Source organism: Solanum verrucosum, unplaced genomic scaffold, assembly GCF_900185275.1.
Source record: "Solanum verrucosum unplaced genomic scaffold, falcon-dt-bn FXZP01000264.1, whole genome shotgun sequence".
Classification (NCBI taxonomy): Eukaryota; Viridiplantae; Streptophyta; class Magnoliopsida; order Solanales; family Solanaceae; genus Solanum; species Solanum verrucosum.
In genome coordinates this window covers 243,066-266,431 of record NW_026020180.1, presented here as the reverse complement: position 1 = coordinate 266,431, position 23,366 = coordinate 243,066, and the positions used below count along the sequence as shown (strand labels likewise).

Genomic DNA, 23,366 nt, shown 5'->3' with positions numbered 1-23,366 from the left:
TCTCATTAAGTTCATAAAATACAAGTAAATATAAGTTCTTTTGTTAAAACTTTGGACCACAATTTTCTTTTTACCAAAATATTGTAACAACCCCACTTATAAACTCATATAAGACAACTAGAGCCAAAGAGATAGCACTAATGGATACAGAAAATATTATAAAAAGAAAAACTAAAAATAGCCCAAAAACTTTATGATTTGAATCTTCATATGGATTCATATAGTTTCTTTTTATTTTTAAATTAAAAATTTAATCAAATGGATTTTAACCATCTTTTATCTTAAAGAAAACAAGGTCAACAGAAAAGTTAAGAAGCAATATTAGTGGTTTACCAATACCATGAGAAAATCCCTCCACTAATTCTTTGTATGTTCTAGGTAGTCAGAGCCGCTTGGTACACAAAATATTTCGTATCAGCGAAATTTGAAAAAAAATCACATTTCAAAGAGTATGATATAGATAATCTATTCTAATACAAGTATACTAGTAATTGTTTTCACAACTTGAATCTGTGACATATAGATCACATAGAGATATAGTTTTACTATTGCTGTAGAGCTCTCCTTTCGATTTTTTTATTCTTATAATAAACAATGTTATCGCGTGAATAGTGCAAAAAAAGCTTGCTAGTTGTTTATTGGAGAATGGATGTACTTTCTTCTCTCTTAGCTTATTTAATCAATAAGTTTAGGTCAAATGTGGATAAGCTATGACTAATTAATCTTTCCATATGCTTTTCTTGATAGACTCCAACCAATGGGAAAAGTACAAAACAAGATATAATATTTTTTATATATATAATAATACAGTATAAGATTAACAAACATCTCAATCAAACACGATAAAGGAGACCCATTAATTACACGATCTTTGATTAGTAAAATAGTACATAAATAACATCCTTAAATTACTTATGGAATAAGTGATTTCACCCCACTAAGAATTATTAAAAGACAGAAGGTATTTTATATATGTGCAATTAAAAAGTCTAAAATACATATAAAATTATTTGACATTTGTGTTTTTAAAATAAATCGCATTTAATTAAAAGTGTATTGAACTTGACGCCTAATGAAAATAGATAAATTAAACCCTTATTTAGGAATTTTCACAACTTGTCCTTACATATTCACATTCTATCTCAAATATGTTTAATGTGGGAGAAATTTGCACAAAATGTTAGCTTAACGTTCATAATATGAAGTGTAGTTTGTTCATATATTTGTTTTATTGGTATAGCAGAAATGTTGGAAACTTATACTCCCTCAATTTTTTTTTACATGGCACTCGCTCATAGAGTACTAAATATAGATTCCTCTTCTTATCAACTTTAACAAATCAAAGAGATTTATTATTTTCTTTCAATATTATCCTTTTCATTAAATTATTTTTAAAGTAATATTGGTGAAACTTGAATTTTCAAAGTATAATTAATAAACATATAGTAAATACTAAACAAAATCAACAAACGCCAAGTAAAATTGAATGTACTTACCTTAAAAATTGGTTCTAAAATATATTGATAGTTATAATAAAATACTATTATAAAAAATAATTGTTATACTGTATAATTTTTCTATAATATTTTTCTTCTTTCGAACAAAAGGTTTTAAATTATGAATATTATGGACGTGCATTGCAATCTCTTCAAGAAAAAAAAATCACGAAGAAGAGAAGGGCATTTTATTTTTTATTATTATGAAGAAAAAGTAAAAACTACAACGGATAAGGTTTAAATAAATGACAGTTAAAAAAAAAAAAAAAGTCCCAAATTAATAAGCATAATGGGGAAAAGTGCATACAGTAATTATGTGAAGAAAAGGTATCCATTCGTGCATTTATTTATCAAACTTTACTCATATTATTTTCACAACTTGTCATTACTTTACCAATATATTTTCGCTAGGGCATAGGGTACCAAAAAATCAATAATTACTTTGCCACCATTTTTCACTAATTAGATATTTAGTTATTTTCCCTCAACTGATCTTGTGAATATTTTATCGTTATTATTATTTAGTTAATAATTTAATTATTCCTTTCAACGATTTTTGTTTATTAGCTTGAACAAGGTGTGGCTTATTTAAATTGGATATAATTAATAATTAATTATAAAAGATACAAGGGCCCTCAAATCAAAATATATGCTATAAGTTTCTCAATTAAAATCATATCCTATTTACTCGAACTAGTAATATTAATAAATGACATTAATACTCGTTAAAAGATGAAGAAAATAATAGTTTTTTTAAAAATTATTATTATACCAATTTTTAAATTCGAAATAGAGAATTCCAAGGTAGGCAGCCGACAACATAACCAAATTATTTATTATTATTCTTTGCTTAAATGTTTAAAGTAACATTCAATAGGATTTATATCACATTTTCTTAAATTATTATCGGTATAATTTAACCTGATTATGTATTTTAGGATATCAGTTGATATTATTGAATAAGATTACTTACAATTATAAGTATTTAAGAAAACCTGATTGTATTTAAAATCTTATCAAATATCTAACGTTTGACCATAAATTCTTAAATATTACCTTTGTAAGTTTTATCATGCGTGCGTTTGCCATAAATCTTGGAAGAAATATTTAACTTTTCTGAAAAATGGCTGGATAATTACATTTAAATTGTACAAATTTATGATTAAATGCAAAAAAAAATATCTAAATATACATATTACTATATTTTTATTTACATAATATAAGTATCGAGTACGTATAAATTTCTACCGATTATTACACAAAGTGAGAAAAAGCTATGCCACCTGCTAGCAGGTTGGCAACAACTGGATAATAAAATTTAATGTTTTTTTCCGTACCCGACATTAGTCTCCCTTTCTTGACTTTTTTTTTTAATTATTTTTTCAAAAATTATGTAGATAATTATTAAGGTAAAAAAATATATAATTAAAATAATTTCATGATTTGGCCAATGGCCACTTCGAAAGGGTGCTATATACAAAGTGCTAATCTTGTCATCATAGACTAATTTTTACAATTGTGACTCATTTGCTTAGTATTTTATTTTATGAAAGATATTAATTAATTTAATTTATTAATTTGTTGGCATAGTTTATATGTCATTATCTCACAGGTTTTGTTAAGGATGCTTCTTTAATAAGGCAAATATCTTAATTGTACATGAAAGGATTATAATTTTAAAAAGATAATTAAACAAAAATAAATGATAAAAATAGTAATGTATAAACTCTCTAAATTAAATAACTAAAAGATAATGTGTACGAAAATTACTAGTCAAAATATGAATAATTAAAGCTTTGTTATTAGTGGAAAAACTAAGACGTTTTATACCTATTCATATGTCATATGTGCAACAAATATAGCATTGATTAAGATTCTGAGTTTACAAGAGTAAGTTTAAAGTATAAATTTCAAATAAATAAGGATCATTGTCTTCGATGTTATTTTTATTTTATGCGTATATGCTTATGGATAAGCAAGTTATTAAATGAATTAGTCGAGATAACACAATATATAATTACCATATAAAATATTATTTAAATTTTAAAAACTTCAAAATAAAAAATATTTTTTAAGAAAAGCTACTTTAAACATGATACAACTTACAAGCAAACAAAGAATTCGGACATGGTCGGCATTTAAAACAAACCAGATTGTATATTATAAAAAAATATTTGACAAAAAGGAATAGATAATTTAATTAATTACTTAAAAGTGACAATTTTATGTGTATTATCCAGTAAATCTGCATTAGGTCGCTTTTCCTAATCATAAATATTTGTACTTACCCATATCCACAAGAAATAAATAAAAAAAAATTACAGCCTATTTTATTAGAAATATACATTGATTTTTTAATTTATAAATATTGACAACTTGTTTTAATAATTGTTACCTATTGGGACATAGAATTTGGCAAATAGAAAAGGACAGACAGAGTAGAAAATCATAAAAAGTCATTTACTTAAAAATAAAGTTATTTCAAAATTACAATCTTGAGATCATAATCTTCAATTTTTATATAAGATATGAATTAAATATTAAAATTTTAAAAAAATATTAAATAATTTTTTTTGGAGCGTCTCATAAAATGGTAAGGTGGTAAAAAAGAAGCAACATGAAGGGGAAAGTTTAAAACAGAAACCGAATGTGGATAATATATATATCAAACCGACAAAGGAACTAAAGAACGTTGTGGTGATGTAATAAATATTTCTTCTTTCTTAATTCAAGATTTTAAATTCGAATCTCTATGAAAACAAAATTGTTTTTATTACAAAACATTTTTTTTCATAATATAAGTTTTTTCAACGTAAATATAGATTTAGCTAAATTCTAATATGAATATCGAACAACGATCGAAAAAACAACAACAAAGGAAGGATATATGTGGGATTCACTCTTACCATTTTCCACGTCCTACCTTACGAACTTTGATTAAATCCCTTTTTGGGACCCACCATTTGCATGTCTTATCCAATAGCAAAACCCCACGTCATTATAAAAAGCTCCGCATGCGTGCTGTACCAATTAGATTAGCACACGTAAATTTTACCAACAAGACCTTTTTCATTTTTAGTGTATCAAGACAAGAAAAATATGAGTTACCAAACATTTTTCTTTAAAAAAATTGCATTTAATTTGAACATCTTTATTTTAGCCTTAACATATACTCTCTTCGTATATTTTTTACTTTTTTTTTTTTTTATGTTTGATTTAAAACACATTTTAAAAAGTAGCTTAAAAAAATGATAAAATTTACTATATTCCTTTAACAACCCCAATAACATACCAATATAACTCTATAAGTGGAGTATGGAGAGAGTAGAGTGTACACATACCTTAGTATTACCTCGTAGAGATAGAGAGACTATTTTCGATAGACCCTCAACTTAAATAAAGCCTTTCGAACCGTTCGAAAAAGGGAATACAAATATGGAAGCAATAACAAGAACAAACTAATGTGAAATAGAGAGGATATTGAGTTACCCCCCCCCCCCCCCCCCCGGTATCTTTCTCACCTAACGGGTGTTCACACTTGGCTATGTATTCACATTTTACCCTAATACTCGATCTACATATCTTTCTCTCTAGGGTCATATCTTTGGTAAGTTGAAGTTGTGATATGTCTTGTCTAATCATCTCCTCTAGTTTATTTTAACCTACCTCTGCCTCTCTTGACCCCTAACACGACCTTATCATGATCAAAAAGTGTTATGAGTCACCTCACATTGCTTTAACTCGGGTCATGAATCCCTCATACACGTCCTTAATAGCCCTTGCGTAAGTCATTAGTACACCTCTACCCACCAAACATTTCTAGAAGACCTCTCTATGTACTTTACTGAATGTTTTTTTCTAGGTCGATGAACATTATATTTAAGTCTCTCTTCCTATCATCATATTGATCCAACGATGTCTTTACAAGATGCATGTCTTTTGTAGTTGATCGTTCCCGCGTGAATTTGAAATTTTTTTAATATAGACACGCCCTCTCCCTCTTTCTCATTTCGACTACCCTTTCCCAATTTTTCATAGTATAGCTTAGTAGTTAGATATCCTTATAGTTATTGCAATGTTGAATATCACCCAGTTTTTGTACAATAACACAATTGTACTCCACCTCCATTCTTCTAGCATTCTAGCCGTCCGAAAAATGACATTAAATAACAATCAACCATTTCATACCCGCCTCACTTGCTTTTTTTTTCAAGAGTCCATCAGGATCTCGTTTGGCCTAATCGCTCCTCCCCTCCTCGTCTTACAAATAACCCCTTTGAACTCTTCTCAGTTCTCATATATGCATTTACGATATTCAAAATTATTTTCTCTCACCCATATCAATAAAATTTATATATATTCACCAAAGCTCACAACTTTTTTTGTGTGTATGTGTCTTTAAAATTATAGGTAAAAATATATAAAAATTTATTATTATTTTATAAAAACAGAGAAAATGATTTAAAAAAAACAACATATAAAACTCTTACCTTAATCATTTAAAAGACGAGACCAACTTCTATCCGATTTTGAAATGAATAGATTTGAATCCAATCAAAGCATGTATTACATTGGTCCCCTTTGACAAATAATGATATTTTAATTTTGCAAATATTAGTTTGACCACCAATTTTCAAATAATATTTAATTTTGAAATTACAGATAAAATATTAAAAGTACTTGTTTAAGAAGCATCCAAATGGAATATAACACATAGATTCTTTCACCAAAATATCATCTTTTTTCCATTTAAAAGTCATGTTAAAGCATAACTTTAATTTTCAATTCTAAAGTCCAACCTTTTTTTAAGAAATTATTATTATTGTTTGTGAACTTCAACTTTAAATAAATTATTTTTTTCACAATTTCAACTAAATATTGTTCAAAGGCCTACTTTACTTGATTGTATACACACATATCAAGAAATAAAATTAGCCAGAACCCATGTGAATCCCATGTGCATGGCTTCAAGTCCAATACTTGATTATTGTGATCTATTTATTTCCCATTTAATTTGTCTAAAGTTGCCACTCTTGTTCAATCACAGATGTGACCATTTTTTTTTTTTGCTTTTTTTTGTTTTTATAAATTTGATATTTGATATTTATATTGAAATTTCATTAAATTATATAAATGGATACCTGATTTATTTTTAAAGACGATGCTCTTAACAACCATTTTAATATGAGCTTCTACATTAAGAAGAGTCCCTCAAGTCCATTAGTCAACAAATAGTGTAGTTCTTCTAGATTATTTTGATACATATATAAAATATTTTTCATGAAAATCAAATTTTAAATTAAAATACATAGTTTATAAATTTTGAATTTATTATTGAATTAATAGTCTATTATAATTATCGGGATGGAACCAAAATTAATATTTATGAGTTTTTAATTTATTATTGAACTAATAGTCTATTTTAATTAGTGCATTTCTAGCGTAATATTTATATTCAATCATTTTCTAAAAATACATTGATCTAAAAGCTAATGATTTATCTGAATTCGTATCTAATATTGGAGTTTTACCTCGATTAATAGCGAAGCTATTTATTGAGAATGGATTTCATTGAATCTGTCTGTTGGGAAATTGTATAATACAAAAAGCGTATTCAACACAAACATGCTTAGAAAAAAATCGTATATATTTGAGATAAGTGAGCACAAGTGTTTGTAATGAATGTCTTTACTAGTATTTGAAATAAGCTTATATTTATGTGACACATTTTTATTTTTAGTTTAATCAAAGAAAAGTGTTACTTTTTCTATAGTTAGAAATACTTTAACTTAAACTTTATTTTTGTTTCTAATGAAATGATTTATAGTCACACAATTATCTAAGATTTGTTTTGAGTGTCAAATTTCACGAGTCTTTTTATTTTTATTTTTTTATGTCAAGTCAAATAATGTGATAGCAATTAAAACGAATGAACATATTTTAATATTTTTAAAATCTTTTTATTGTAATGCTTGGACGGTTGCTTACCAACAGACATCTAAGCGACTAATCTGAGTTTGAAATATTATTCTAATTTTGGTAGATAAGGTTATTTAGTACTTTATTTATAATTTATATGGTTGGTACAAGATGAAACATATTTCGTAGAAGTAGCTGAGGTAATCGAAAGGCATAAAGTATTTCATCAAATTAGTTGAGTTGCACACAACATGATACGGACACATATAAAAAATAAAGGGAAATAGCTTGATATACCCTTTAACTTTGCTAGTTAGAGCTGATATAGTCCTCGTTATGAAAGTAGCTAATATATTGCTCTTACCATTATACAAATGACTCACAAATACCCTACTGTTACAAAAGGAGTTCATATATACCTTCATCAAATAGAAGTAAAAAATTTAGTTTTAGCTTTTTTTTTTTTTTTTACTTTTAATTTTAAAAAAAATCACGTGAGGAGGATCAAATATACCTTATATGGATTATATTTTTCTTTATAATTTTTTTTTCACTTTTATTAAAGGAAAATGATATGTGATGTGAGTTATTTGTATAATAATAGAATATATATATATATATATATATATATATATATATATGAGTTTCTTTTATAACGAGGATATATCAGACACTTTTCCGAAAATAAATAAATTTACCTAGTGGGGCCAATTTTATCCAAAACAGAGCATAATTGAAGGCAGTTTGTGATAAGATAACGTATGGGCCGACGAAAGTCGAAGGAGATTGGGCTTTGTATGGGGCCCACTAACTTGCATGGAATGTTTCAAACGTATAGTTCAAGCAACCCATGAGAATTTCTTTTCTCTTTTTCCACGTTTTCTTTGTCATTTCTATGTCCCCACCAAATTCATGCAATAAAGATTTTGAGTCAAGAATTGCGTCTACGACACAGAATCGTCTGAATCTGAATACATATTTGAATATTAACGTGGATATTAATATTTACAGATTGAATACTAAATAGTTATTATTGTTTGTTTTCTTAACATCTGAATATATAAAATTTGTTTTTATTTAAAAAACAATAAATTTAAATAAAATACTAAATTGATGTAATATTATATTAATAAAATATTTTAAAAAATTTATATGACAATTGGTGGTGACGAATGACGACAGTGATAGAGTATGTCGATTTGGGATGTTCTTGACTGATAATGATTATTGTGGATTGTATTATAATTTGTATATAATATTGACTAATGATGGTAATTATCGATAGTGATTAGTGAATGTAATAGTGGTTGGGGTTGAAAATAGGAAATGGTGACTAATGGTGATGACGACTGATTTCGGTGATTGACGGAAGTGGTGATTGTAGTTGGGCTGAGGATGGTAGGTGGGTGATTGGCATCGTCAATGGTAATTGTGGGTGGTGAGTGAAAGTAGATGGAATAACGGTGAATTGTCATTTTGTAGAAATTCTTTCATATACATCTTAATAGTATTAAGACTTTGTTATAGATCTTAATTATTCAGACTTATTTAGACCCATTAAGTGATTGTAAAATAAGAAGAACAAACTCACTTAATGATTAAGATATGCATGATTAAGATTCAAGATCTTGAAAACAAACAGACTTAATTACTGAGATTTGAATGATTAAGATTAAGACCTTGATTAAATGCAAACAAATGAGACCTTAACTTTTGGTGGCCTAAAAAGTAATTTTAATTTATATATATATATATATATATATATATATACTTACCTTTTCCATTTCAGATTGAGTGTCTTATTTTGACTTGACACAAAATTTTAAAAAATAAAGAAGACTTTTTAATTTTGTGGTCTTAAAGATCTAGCAAATGGTACTAAAATGTCTTTTAATCTTGTGATTTTAAACATGTCAGGTGAAGAGTTGAAATTAAAAAGTTGTTAAAAAAGAAAAGTTATGTTTTTTTAGAGTTGCTCTTTGCCCAAAGCCCTCCTTCCGACTTAGTTAGAAATACCAACTCTAAATAGCTTTAGCATTTCTTGAGTTGAAAAGGTAATGGACTAAAAAGAAAAATAAGTCAAACAAATTGAAACAAATGAGTATTGTTTATAATGTAGTATTTTTAGTAAACAATTTTTTTTAATTTCATGTAGTAATAATATTATTATTTATATTTTCTACAATTAATTCAAAATTTATAAAATGCTAGTCATTAATTGTGATGCAATCTGTAGGGTATTGTCCAAAATTTAATTTATTAATATTGTGAGTAATTTAATTCAAAAATCTAAAATATTTCTACTAAAAAGTAGTCAATTTCTACTTATTATTTTCTTTTCTCCTTTTCACGTTTTGCTTGCCATTTGTATGTCCTCAAAATTCGGCTCATAATCGTGTTACACATTGGTGACTTAATTAAATTAGTGGTCAATTTTTTTTTTAAAAAAATAAGTGATTTATAAATTTATTTTGTATTTATTATTTTAGTATAGATTTTAAAAAGATATATAACTTTTAAATTCACATAATACTATTATTGATATTATTTATATTAATTAGGATCAATTCAAGTTAATCGGATGCACTATGATAGTAATTAAAATTGTGTAGCATACTATTTTGCAAAATTGTATTATTAATATTAAGATGTGAGTAATTTAACTAAAACTTTTAAATGTTTCTACTATAGAAAGTAGTCATTTTTTTTAAAAAAATATTTTTTTTTTTTAACCTTTTCTACAAATTTCAATATTTTTCTAAGTGAAAATAAAATCATAAAATTCACTATTAAAACAAATATTTTACTAGCCTCTTGTTTCCAAACAAAATGTATCTTAAACTTTGTTAATGGCGAAGTCATGATTTTATTAAAGAATATTCATAATATAAAGAATTACACCCACAAAAAAAAAATTAAAAATAACTTTAGCCTTATATATATAATATTATTTTCAACAAAAGAAATCCTAATAAACCCCTTGCCTCCTTTTCTTGGTTTCTCTAGCTATAAATTTGGTTCATTTTGTCAATTCTTCAAATCAATTTATAGTGCAATTACTTGCATTAAGTTTGTACCAAATGAAAAAAAATCAGTATATCTATGAGGAGTAATTGGATGGAGACAAAATCAAAGATAGAAATACATGATGATAATGTTGTATTACTACCAACGGATGCGGTGCAGCGGATGAGGCTGCTCTACCCTTAACCAAATGTCTTGAGTTCGAGTCCCGAGTATTAAAAAATCATTGGTAGGAAGCGCTTTCTCCCGAATGGGGCCCTATGCGACACAAATTCAAAATAATTGAGCTTCAATGATACTCGACATCGAGTGGAAAACAAAAAATAATGATAATTAATGTTGTTATCCTTGTAACTGAAGTTGTAACTTTGGGCTTCTGCCTTGTGTTACTTTGAGGTCTTATTGAGCCCAGTTAGTATTGGGTTTCTTTATGGATTACTTCTATATTTTTCAAATATGTTAAGCGATTATAGGTAACTTCACACTAAAAAGATTTGGGTGTTGAATTTTTAAATAATGAGTTATTTTTGGGCAAAATTTTCTCATGCAAAAAATATTGAAATTCTGTCATATATATATGTATGAACTTCATGCAAAAATGTTTTAAAGTTTTATCATGTACTTAAAATTTATGTAAAAATGACTAAAATTTAGCAATATATTTGCCTGAACTTCATATAAAAATATTCGAAATTGATCTTGACAAACAACGTCGAACTTCAAATAATAATGTTTGAAGTTTGACCTTGACAAGGCTCCAAGCAAAACATGTTTGCAGCTATCCAAACTTTAGGTACAATTTTTTGCGACTTCAATGTCATATATATGAGGTGAAATGATTAAGTTTATAAAAATATACTTTTGTAATGACCCAAAGAGACCAACAATTAAAGTGTAGAAAAATTGTTTCGAGTTATTGCATGGATTGCTTGCTCCTATTATGAGATGATCTTTAATTTTCATTCCTCGAATCAGTGATTTCAGTTTTTGTCTCTACTTTTCATTTAATGAAAGTTTTTGGGCCGATGTACTCTTAACTATGACCTAATTCACAAGATTTTTTTTGCTTGATAAGGTAAAAAAATTGTATGAATAAGTTAAGTCTTAAGAAATAACTTCGTAGATTTTGAAAAATAAACTTATATATCTCAATCGATACAACTTCTACAGGAACTAAGTTGTGTCTTAAATTGTGCCTTGTTAATTTTGCTTTGCAATTTTTTTTTTATTTTTTATTTTTTATGTCAAGAATATTTTTGTCTATAAATTTATTACTTAAAGTGTTGATAAACATCATACGACTTTTCAAGATTTAAATTTGAATTAGATTCTAGCTAAAGATCATTGTATTTGTGTCGGCCAATCAAGCAAATAGGCAAAGTGGTGATATCTTTCTTCCCATTACAAACGTCACGCTTTGCGTGTTTCCTCCCCATGTCCACTAGCGCTGAAGAGGGGCAAAAAAGGGTCACTGAAACAATATAAGCAAGCTTTTATTGCTATGTAACGATAAAGTAGGATAAAATTTTACGTTTACTGATTTAAATTTAAAGATAAATAACTCACTTGTTATGCGAAATTCGACGTATCCAACAAAAACCAAATAGTCTTCCATTCTTTTTGTGCCACAATTCCATTCGTCATGTTTGATCTATATGGATCAAAGCCCAAGATAGTATGAATTAAAGATCATAAATTTGATTGATAAAAATTAAGTCATATAATATAAAGTACATTATTATTGGTGCTAATTATTGAAAGAGTGATTTTTGAAATTACACTTTCTACTTGTTAATTGTTTCAGATACATGTATTTGATGGCTCACATACATATATCTTAAATACATGCAAGTCATATTAGGTATAATTTATTTTAAATACACTATATTCATGATTTTCATGTATCTGAGATACAATTCTGTTTCGGTAGTGGTCATTGATATTGGTTTAATTACCTTGACATGTGTTTGTATGGATATGATAGTAAGGCTGAAACATGGATCAAATCACAGTGTCTTCATTTGACAAATTTCTGATTAGCGGACATTGTTTTGTGTGGACAAGAAGCTATTTATTTGATATCGTCTTTTTTCTTCATCTCTTGGTCACTTTGTTAGTCATTTCACTAATGTCATGTGTATTGTTTCATTATTATTGATTTGTGATTACTATTATGCTTATTTTCATATGGAGATGGATTTAGTATTATTGTATTTCAAATAAATATGTAAAAAATTGCAATTTATAGTATTTTTCGTATAGTTTATAATATTAATTAAATTTACTTTTGAAAAGTGCAACATGACAACTAAAAGAAGAATGAGAGAGTAATACGTAATTTTTCCTCAAAATCAAGCACAAGTCCAAAATAGGGCCTGTTGCCCCCAAAACTGGAGGAATTCAATTGTGAAAAATAAGCAGAAACTTGCAACCCTAATGGAAGCTGAGGGAGATGAAGGCTCTCAACATACTCAAATTCCATCCACTTCAAGCAAAGAATCAGTCTGGGCAATCCCTACATTGCCCCAAGAACTCATCACAGCAATTCTTGTAAGACTTCCCGTGAAATACCTCTTACAGTTCAAGTGTGTTTCGAAAAATTGGTTTGCTTTAATCTCTAGTCCTCATTTTGTGAAGACCCATCTTAGTTTTTCTGCTAAGGATAGATTTCTGTTGGAAATAGACACTTACATTCTCAAACATTGTTCTGTTAGTTCTTTATTTTATGACTCTGTAACTGAGGCATTTAACTTGGTTTATCCCATTAAAGGCAACAAAGGAGTTGTTGGTATGGTAGGTAGGTTGATTTGTTAGTGTATTGAGTTTAATGACTTTGTTCTGTGGAATCCGTCAGCTAGAAAGTGCCTGACACAGACATTTCGTTGTAGTTTCACTTGTGGTTTTGGATATGATGAGGTTCATGATGATTATAAGGTAGTGGCTATTTTCCGTGATATCCATGTCAAAATTTTAAAAAGTGATTCTTGGAGAGCACTTGATGATTTTCAAGGCGAGATGGTCTACAATAGTTTGAGCAAAGTTTTTGAATGGGAAGCTTCACTGGGTTACTTTTGTTGATGATGGTTGGGACATAATGTCCATTGATTTGGTTGATGAGAAATGGAAAAAGGTGGAGCAGCCTTGTTATGGAGTAGAAGAGTTTTTTTTGACACTTGGGGAGTGTTGGGAAGTGATTTTTATGTGCTCTGTAGTCATGAGAAAACTGATATGTGGGTTATGAAGGAGTATGGGGTTAAAGAGCTTGGACCAAACTGTATTCCATCACATGTTATCTGTGTGAGCTTTCTCCATCCCTTTACATGTCAATTGAAGGTGAAATTTTGCACGTGCTTGAAACAAATTAACGATATACAATCCAGAGGATGATTCAATGAGATATCCAGTGGTTACCAATGCTTTTGGCAATCTGGAGGCGACAACAATCTGTATTGAAAGCCTAGCTTCTCTAGTTTTACAAAACGAATCAATGACACAGCATTGAAGGTCGCAAATTAACAACTTGTAAGTGTCCGCTCTATACATTTTTCCCGTGTTTTTCAATTCTGCTTCTTTTGTCAAGTATAGAACAATACATTCCATATATAAATGCCACCTTTACAGCACATGTACTTAGATATGGTGGTTGCTCTTTTTATTGTTGCATAATTCTGTGGAACAACTTTTTGCAAGAACATTTTGCAGTTTGTAGTTTTTGGTGCCTTTGGCATTCTAAGTAAATGATATTGGACTTTCTTTCTTTTTCTAAGCAGTGGCTTAAGGTGTACATCTTGTGCCGTTCTAGACAGAGTAAGAGTAATGAACACTAAGGTGTATGTGAATATGCCAATAATAATTAGTATATATAGTCCTTGACAGGGTCATTCTTTAGTCTAGGCCTTCGTCAATGATCGTTTTTTGTTACACTTGATGAAGAGACAGAGGAGCACATAAATCATAGAATAACAGTTAAGGACTGAAATGTCATCTATTTGGGTGTTTTCCCCTTGCTGCTAATAGCTTACTGTTATTTGGTTATTTGGTCAATCAAAAGTCTGAATCTTCTTTCACTTTGGTGATACCATTGACTTGAGCAAACGTAGATTGAAGGAGAAAAAAATTGTAGGAAGTGTTAACTGTTATGATCTTGAGTGTATCAGGCTCTTCTCGACGAGTCATTCTCTCCATTTTCCTAGTTTCTACTTGGATGTATGACGTATGTCCTGTTTAAATTTCAATGGACCAGTTTTGTTTAGCTAAACAACTACTCCGACTATAGTTGAGAAGGTAGATATTACCATCATTCTAGGAGGACAAAAATTCGCAAACATTGGTAGAAATCCTTATTTTCCAAACAAAGACATTTGGAATCCTTATACTCATATTTTGTGGATGAATTGCAGGTTGCTGTGGTGAATCATGCATGTGTACAGGGAAGCAAACTAACTGATCCTTTGTGCAATTTACTACTACTACTACTATAATTGTTTGTATAATATGCAGTTTATCTACTACCATCATTGTTATGAACAAATGTTTGTACTTGCTGTAATAGTATCTTGCTTTTGATTCCACCATCACTTGATGGTTGTTACTGTTTCCTTATTAGTTGCTTTATTTTCTCCACTGCTGTTTTCGCTTTCATAGCTACTTTGATATGTTGTACTCGAGCGGAGGGTCCTTCGGAAACAACCTCTTTACCTCCATGAGGTAGGGGTATGATCTGCATACACTCTACTCTTCCTAGACCCCCAACTTGTGGAATTTCAGTAGGTATGTTATTGTAAGCAAAACCAAAAAAAAGAAAAGAAAGGAAGATAAGTTCATATTGAAGAATAGAATAACAACTTATTTCTAGGTACAAAAGCATATACATTTATGCATCCATATTGATTCCAAGCTCTTTGGTTTTGTATCGACTGACTTTTGATGTCAAGAAGGAGAGACAGTTGTTCCCCTGTAGAATGTGCATGATTGAAGTGAATTGTAAACCATGTGTCAATGTTTTGTTGGATAGAGTTATCCTGTGCTGATAGGTGATCTTTTCTCATATGTCAAAGTTTTGTTGGATAGAATTATCTTGTACATGTGCTGGTTGTTAAACATGTGCTGATGGGAGGTAACATATACTCCATGAAATTAGTCGAGATGTACACAAACTGGTTGTTACTAACTTTTCTTCTATTCATACAAAAACTACAAACACATGTACAACATTTCATTATTTGTTTTTTCCTGTATACAAATCATCATACATTGTAAACCATTCCTACCTCTAAAGTAGAAGCATGGGGTACACTTAAAGTGTATGTAGGTGGTCTACTGTTCCTTCTCAAAAAGTCATAACCAAAATTTATAGCTATTTTCTTAAATAAGCTAGATCCTTGTTTGGCTCTTACATAGGAATGTCCCAATATGTAAGCTATGCCTGCTTCCCTTGCTTCCATCAGTTCCCTCAACTCCTCTTGTGCACTTCTATCAATCTTGGGTGATTCTGGTATAACAAACCTCACCCTTTTCTTAAGCTTGGTTACGCGTGGAGAAAGTATTTCTTTCCGTTCTGATGTTCCAACTAATTCAGCACTTACATCCTCGTCCTCACAAAGTTGAACACCTGATAGATGAGTTGACGGGGTTCCAACAACAGTCAGGTTTTCAAAATCCTTTCTAAGATCTTCACCATTAACATTCAACCCCATCTTTCCTGTTCTTATAAACTCAGCTATGCTACACACAAGATCATTCTCAAATTCTGAATCATCTTTATGAGCATCGCGATAACCATACCTGACAATGCATCTGTATATGCGGTACTCTCTTGGACCAATGTGTCCAACGAGGAAACGCTCCTCGTGTTTAACATGAGGAACTGGGACAGATTTGACACAAAGGAATACTAGGACCTGGTGGAATGCTGGAAGATTGGTAACAAAGTGTGAGAAGATTGCTGGGATTCCGGATACGAGCTCAGTGTGTATGAGGCCAATGCCACGAACCCTTACAATGCCTAGGCTGGGACCAAGACCGAGTAGCCACTCAACAGAGACCTTATTTTGGACATCAAATTCATACTTCTTTAAAGAGCCATAGTGCCAAATGCACATTACTATCATGAAAGCAAAGGCCATCACAATAGGCACCCATGCTCCTTCCAAAAATTTAATCAGAGAAGCTGAGAAATACAAGGCCTCAATCGTCCCAAAGAATATCACAAAGCCAAGTGCAAGGAGGACACTCTTGCGCCAGCACAAAACAATCACCAATGACATCAAACAAGTCGTAACCAGCATGACAGTTATGACTGCCAAACCTGATACAAAGCAAAAAATAGGGATGTGGATTAGAAACGAATATCATTCAGCATTGAACATGAAAATTGGTCTCCCACGGAGGAGGGAACAGATTCAATAAGTAATTTTGTTTTAGGACAGAACCAAGCACAAAGAACATTATGACAGTAAACTTTTAACAGTCAATCTATAGATTGATTATTTGGTGAACTCGAATAAAGACACTTTAAGTTTAACACTTCATCCAAGAAGGTAAATGATTTCGACAAATCAAATTTTTACTTTCCCTTATTCATACGACCATACCTGAAGCATTGCCCATCCTTTTGGTGTCTCTAAAGCCAATGGTAACAGCCAAGCATAGTAGCATTAAGGTCCAATTGATCTCTGGAATATAAATCTGTCCATGTATTTTTGACGACGTATTCACTATTTTGACTCTAGGAAAGCAGCCCAGAGAGGAGCATTGTTTAATAATTGAAAAGGTTCCAGTGATGATGGCTTGGCTCCCTACCACAGCTGCAAGTATTGCAATCACTAGAACAGGCAACCTTAGTATCTCTGAAACAACAAATTTGAGATGACCTTCATCAGCTGAATTTTCTTACCACCGTTATGTTTCCCCCGTAAAAGCAACTAGGAATATACATACCTGGTACTGAAACATAAAAGCCAATACCATAGCTTTCACTTTCAATAACATGATGCTGTGAAAGATAAGCAGCTTGTCCCATATATGCAAGTATCAGTGATGGATATACCATAAAGGTAAAAGCAATCTGCAAAAGGGAAAATAGTCTCTTAGAAATACACAAGTTGACTATATGTAAACAATCAACTGGATTCAGTTTTTCTCTTTTTCTATAGAAAAAAAGAGAACCTTCAAGGAGATGTACCTTGAAACTATTCTAACTGACCATTAATTCATCATATTGTTCTCACATCAGTAACAAGTGGGAAATTCAATATTAGCTCTCTGGAAAGAGGATTACTGTAAACAGTTGCATTGCATATATTTTTGTATGGTATAACCGTCTCATTTAAAAGCTTCGATACTAGAGAGGGTTCATTGTTAATATCTATTTTAGGTCTTCAGTACATCCTTGTACGCGTGAGCCTATTACTTTTTCTTAGGCCTGACACGTGAAAATACTTTTTGAGAAGTAGTGGTGAGACTTCCGAAATCAGAACCTCTACATGATGAATGTGTGACCATTAAGTCTATTCAAGTATGCAGAACAGGAAATAACATGAAGAATGAATATATACCTGTATTGATAACTGGGAGAAATGTCCTAGATCAGCAAACATTGCTTCTGAACCTGAAAGATATACTTGTATATTTGATGATCATCGTACCAAAAGAAATAGTAGTAGATAACTCTTTTGCTTGAGGAAAATAATCAGAAAGCAATGGACAACTATATTTTACCTGTTATGCACAGGAGGATCCCTCCCAAGGACATCCAGCCTTCTCTTTGAGTTTTTTTCAGGAATTTGTACATGTAATATGGAGACAGTGCTCGATACACATGACGGTCCCACTTTATTATATTATATACACCAAGAGCACTGATACACATAAGCCATATTATCACAACAGGTGCAAACAAAAATCCAACCCTGTGGGTGCCATAATGCTGAAGGGCAAACAAGGCTATCAGTATGACACAAGTAAGTGGAACTTCTACATCTGCAAATGACATATTTTAGAAAGATAGCATGTCATTTTGAGCATAGGGATCAAGAATTAAATAGTATTTTGAATGACCTACACAAATTTGAATAAAATATAGAATTCAAAGCTAGAATATATCACTCAAACAGACATGTTCAAAAGGTCCTCACAATAAAATGTTAGACCCTTCTTATTCTAACGTCTTATGTTGCCTCTTTTCCTTTGTGTAAATGTTTTGCCAACTTTGTTTGGTACACGTTATATTAAAGAATCTCCAAATGGTAGGAAGAGAATTCTAGATGTTCTTTCATGATTAAGCAGGCTGAAAACCTATTAAGATAGACATTTTAAGCTATGAAGACATTGAAACAATGTGAATAATCACTTTTGGCAAGATTTTGGAGCACTACCAGGGGATATTATGTTCCCTGTATCTCTCAAGGTCTGAGGATATTTCTCACTATACTTTGCCAGCATCTACGATTGCACCTAACTTATGAAAAAAATCTGGTTTCTCCTAAATTCATTGGCTGTCATTTGGAATCACAAATCATTTATGTGGACTTGTGTTTGGAGAATATACAGGACACTAAAAGTAATAAACTAAAACCAAATATTTGTTGGCTGATAACTTTGCATTCAACTTTTATTGTTAATATTGGATAAGGGGGAGTCATGCCTTCGAATCGTATTTGCTCCAGTCAGATGGAATTGGTAATCTATAGATATGTTAATTAGCATATGATAAGAACACCACGGGTTTCAAGAAGTTGGAAATCCATTTCTCATGACTTCAAAATGTGCACTATGGAAATAGTACTAGTGCTTTATAATCTTTAACTTCAAATTCTGTCGTTTTGAAAAAGGTCAAACCACTTAATAAAGAGTACACAGTCATTTTTATTTCTCTTATTTACCAGATTATCTGAAACAGTTTAAATTTGAACTTGATGGTTCATCAAGTTTCCCCTTGGTGAAAAGCTATAGCACATGTTTCATGAGACCTAAAGGTCAAAAGGCACAATCACATTTTTCTTTATTTGGTAGGTTAAAAAGGCACAATCACTGTTAACCGTACAATTTTTCTTCGAGGTTAAGCAGCTTCAGAAAAAACATATAGCATAATGATCTCATAGAAAAAGATTAGATAATACTTACATTTGTGATGTTCTTTTCCAATAGCAAGTTCAATACCAGATACTGCTGAGAAAACTGCACAAAAGTCCACAAAAAGTGAATGATGTCAGAAACTAACAAACACCACAAATTCTTGGTCAACCAATCAACCATGCTACAATCCTAAGTCAGTTGAAGCCGGTTATATGAATCATCTATTCCGTTCTATTCAGGTCCACTAAGGCAATATTTACATGTCTACCAGGACATGATTCTCAAAATCCAACACTTATTCCTCCAAGGGAAACTAGTTTAATCCTAAGTAGTTAAAGGCTATTTATCCAAGTTCCTTAGAGAGAGGTGTCTCACGCCTCTAGGTAAAGACGAAACAAGAGCCAATGGCAAGGGTGAATTGCCACCATGAACCAAGTATTGGGAAGGTTGAGGATCAAGTTTCCTTTTCATTTCTGAGTGGTAGCTGGCAAAAATTATATGCAGAAAAGCGGTAAGAACTAGAAAAAGTAGTGCACTAGCAATAACAACAACATAGCTAGTGTAATCCACAAGTGGGGTCTGCGGAGGCTGGCATGTACGCAGTCTTACCCCTACTTTGTGAAGGTAGATAGGTTGTTTCCGACAAACCACGGCTCAAGTAAAGAATATCAAAAAACAAGTGTGTAAAGCAAATTCCTTTAGTGGAAAAAAAACCATGCTGAAAACAAGAACAGTAGCAACAACAAATAAATACAATAGCTGAAGCAAGGGAATTAACATGTAATACTAGAATCGAAGAAAGCACAGCAGCAATAAATGCAGGAATATTTATGTCATCAATGCAATCACTTGGGATTTAATCTTTGAAGATCGAATCGAGGCTTCGGAGCAGAATTGACTATTGTCATACCTGAAAGAGCAGGTGTGAGGATGCCATCTCCAATAACCATACAAGCTCCAATTAAAGCCAATATAAGCAGAAATCTCTGCAAAACTCTATGTCTCTCCAAAGTTGATTTAAGTGTGGCCCCAAAAGTAGTTGGAGCAGGACTAATGATATTATCTTTCTTATAACTTGATAAGTCTTCATCTGCTAACTGACAACTGGGCAATGAATTAACCTTAGCATGTCTACAAAGTAGTGAATACAAAGCAAATGTTCCACCTTCACCATTATCATCAGCTTTAAGCACAATGAACACATACTTCAAAAGAGGAACCAAAGTCAATGTCCAAAACACAAATGATAAAACCCCATAAATTTCTTCATTACTCTCTGAATGTGTAATGTCTTCAGCAAAAGTACTCTTATACACATACAAAGGTGATGTACTCAAATCCCCATAAACAACTCCTAAACTCTGATAAGCCAATGTCAAGATTGTCTTCCAAGATTCTTTCTGCAAACCCCACAAAAAATTATCAAAAGGGTGATCTTAAATTTCTAAAAAATTAACTAAAAAACTAAACTTTTAACACTTTACCTTCACACGATTCTGATTAACCCCTGTTTCCAGATCCATAGCAGGTGTTTTTTAGAACCATAAAGATACAATTTTTATTGAAATTTCAAGAATTTCAACCAATACCCATTAATCTTTACCTCAACACAAGAACAAAACTTTCAAGAAAATACAAAAAACAACACAACCACAAAGATTATTGGGAAATCAAGATTCATATAACGGAGAAAATGACTGTGGTAGCTGTAGTAGGAAGAAAGTTGAGGGTGGGTGGGTAGCCAGATAGGGGGAGGGGGGTGGGGTGGATTACAATATGCTAAAATGCAGTTGAACAGCTCTTTGCCACAGAGATATTGCTCTAAGCAAATGACAGGGAAAGGTTAGAAAAATTTGGAATCTGAGCATAAGAGTAAGAGAATATTTTGGACATCAACACTTTTAGACAAATTTAGGAAGTGTTATTTTTTTAAATAAAAAAAACATATTATTTATTTATATGATGTTTTTATTTTATTTTTATTTTGCTTTGTGAGATAAATGAAAAGAAGAAAAGAAAGTAAGATATATCATTTTCAATTGGCCCTGGGGGAGAGTTGAAAGTTGGAGGTTTATGAGAGAGTGGGGCTTATGATAGCTTGCATACTCTCTCATTTCGTATTTTACGGGTGTTTGATTAAGTTCAAAATTTAAGAATGAAATAATTTTTAAAAATATTTTCATTCGAAATAAAATGTAGATGTTCATGTATTTGTAAGTTAGTTTATCAAGAAGAAAAAGTTTAATATTGAATTGTTACTTTTTTCAATTTAAAATAATTTTAATCTTTGAAAGTTGATCCAAAATATATAATTGATAATTTACCAAATTAGGAAGGTGTTAATTCTTTTTTCTAAATTTTTCATTGACATATTTCGAATCAATAATAAATATAGAAAGTTAATGATAATTTGTCTACCTAAAAAGGAAAAGAAAACCTAATTTTTTTTTTTCTAATTTTTTCCATTGATATATTTCTAATCAATATAGAAAGTTAATGATAGTTATGTCTATCTAAAAAGGAAAAAATCATAATTAAGGATATTATGGTTAAAACTCCTCTTAATTTTTAGGAGTAATTGAGGGTTTGTTTGAAAATTATAATCTAATAATATAACTATAAATTCTCAATCTCTTGTCAGAATTGGAAAATGTAATTATTCCTTCCAAATTATATTCAATTTCTATCGAATGAAATAATTACTTGATCAAACAAATAGGTCAAATTGTGAAATTATATCTAATTACATTCAAATTTTTTCTCAAATCCAATTCTCATGTGGCTCTCTAAACAAGCCCCAAGTGAATTCTCCATGTGACTAAACCTAAGACATCAATTCTTTTAGACATGAGAGAGTGTTAAATATAAAAATATATCATTTTTAAAAAATAGCGATAAATAAAATAATATTGCATAAATTAAGATAAAAGAAAGTTATCATATTTCCAATATTCATAGCACATAAAGCTTAGTAGTGGTGCCAACAATGTTACTCGAAGGTATTCAAAATTTAATATATATATGCCTAAAAAAATAGAATAGTACTTATTTATATATATATATAGTTTTTATATACACAATATATTTGTTAGATAAAGAGTATATAATAAACAACCATTATTAAAATATTAAATCTTATCCATATAAAGAGTAACAACCATCGTTAAATCATTAAATCTCATCTATATGTTCATCTGAAAAAGAATTAACTATGTCATGATATATAAGAAACATTAAAATTGAAAATCGATTGGTATTTACACTATATAATACCACCATTTTTTTTTTATTATTCTCAAAAATTCTAAAAGCGTAATTGGTCACGATCTTTCGTTAAACATATTAAGATGTGTAATTACATCATCCAATTACTCTTTACATTTCTTTTTACATATTATTTTTTAATTAAACACTTCATTTAAGAAATCATTTAATAGAAAACTACTTAATTACTATGTCGTGCATATTAATTATGATTTGAAAATTTATATTTATTTATGTTATGATAAGAATAATATTTTAAAAAATTAATGATTTTTCTTGATTTATTGAAATTGACAAATACAAAAAAAATATGGAGCGATACAAGATAGCTTTCTAAGTTCTATTCATTGATGTTACTTGTTAGTTATTAATTAGTATATAACTTTCTTTTTCATTCTTGAATTAAATGTTTAGTTTCTACTTTTATTATTTGGTTTGAATTTATTCGTGAAAACCTACTTAAAATTCACCACAAAAGACGTGTAATTCTGCTCTTTATCTTACTTGAAGTATTGGAAACTAAAGCTTAATAATATAATTTTAAAAACGTGCAAAAGAAAATAGAATATCATTTGGGACCTTGAAGTT

At 30.1% G+C, this 23,366-nt stretch overlaps 2 protein-coding genes across 2 annotated transcripts; one reads left to right on the top strand and one right to left on the bottom strand.

Moving 5' to 3' along the window:
• The first annotated feature begins 12,875 nt into the window (after positions 1 to 12,875).
• On the top strand, positions 12,876 to 13,517 carry LOC125829194 (F-box/kelch-repeat protein At3g23880-like). Its single transcript, XM_049508442.1, has 2 exons — positions 12,876 to 13,227; positions 13,294 to 13,517. The coding sequence occupies exons 1-2, from the start codon at positions 12,876 to 12,878 to the stop codon at positions 13,515 to 13,517; spliced, it is 576 nt and encodes a 191-aa protein (XP_049364399.1).
• A 2,140-nt stretch (positions 13,518 to 15,657) lies between these two features.
• Positions 15,658 to 21,408, bottom strand: LOC125829167 (potassium transporter 6-like). Its single transcript, XM_049508416.1, has 8 exons — positions 20,999 to 21,408; positions 20,425 to 20,914; positions 19,563 to 19,616; positions 18,159 to 18,419; positions 17,996 to 18,048; positions 17,379 to 17,505; positions 17,033 to 17,287; positions 15,658 to 16,746 (listed from the first exon to the last, which is right to left on the bottom strand). Exons 1-8 carry the CDS (start codon positions 21,035 to 21,037, stop codon positions 15,686 to 15,688), a joined length of 2,340 nt encoding a protein of 779 aa, XP_049364373.1. The 5' UTR covers positions 21,038 to 21,408; the 3' UTR covers positions 15,658 to 15,685.
• Between the last annotated feature and the right edge of the window lie 1,958 nt (positions 21,409 to 23,366).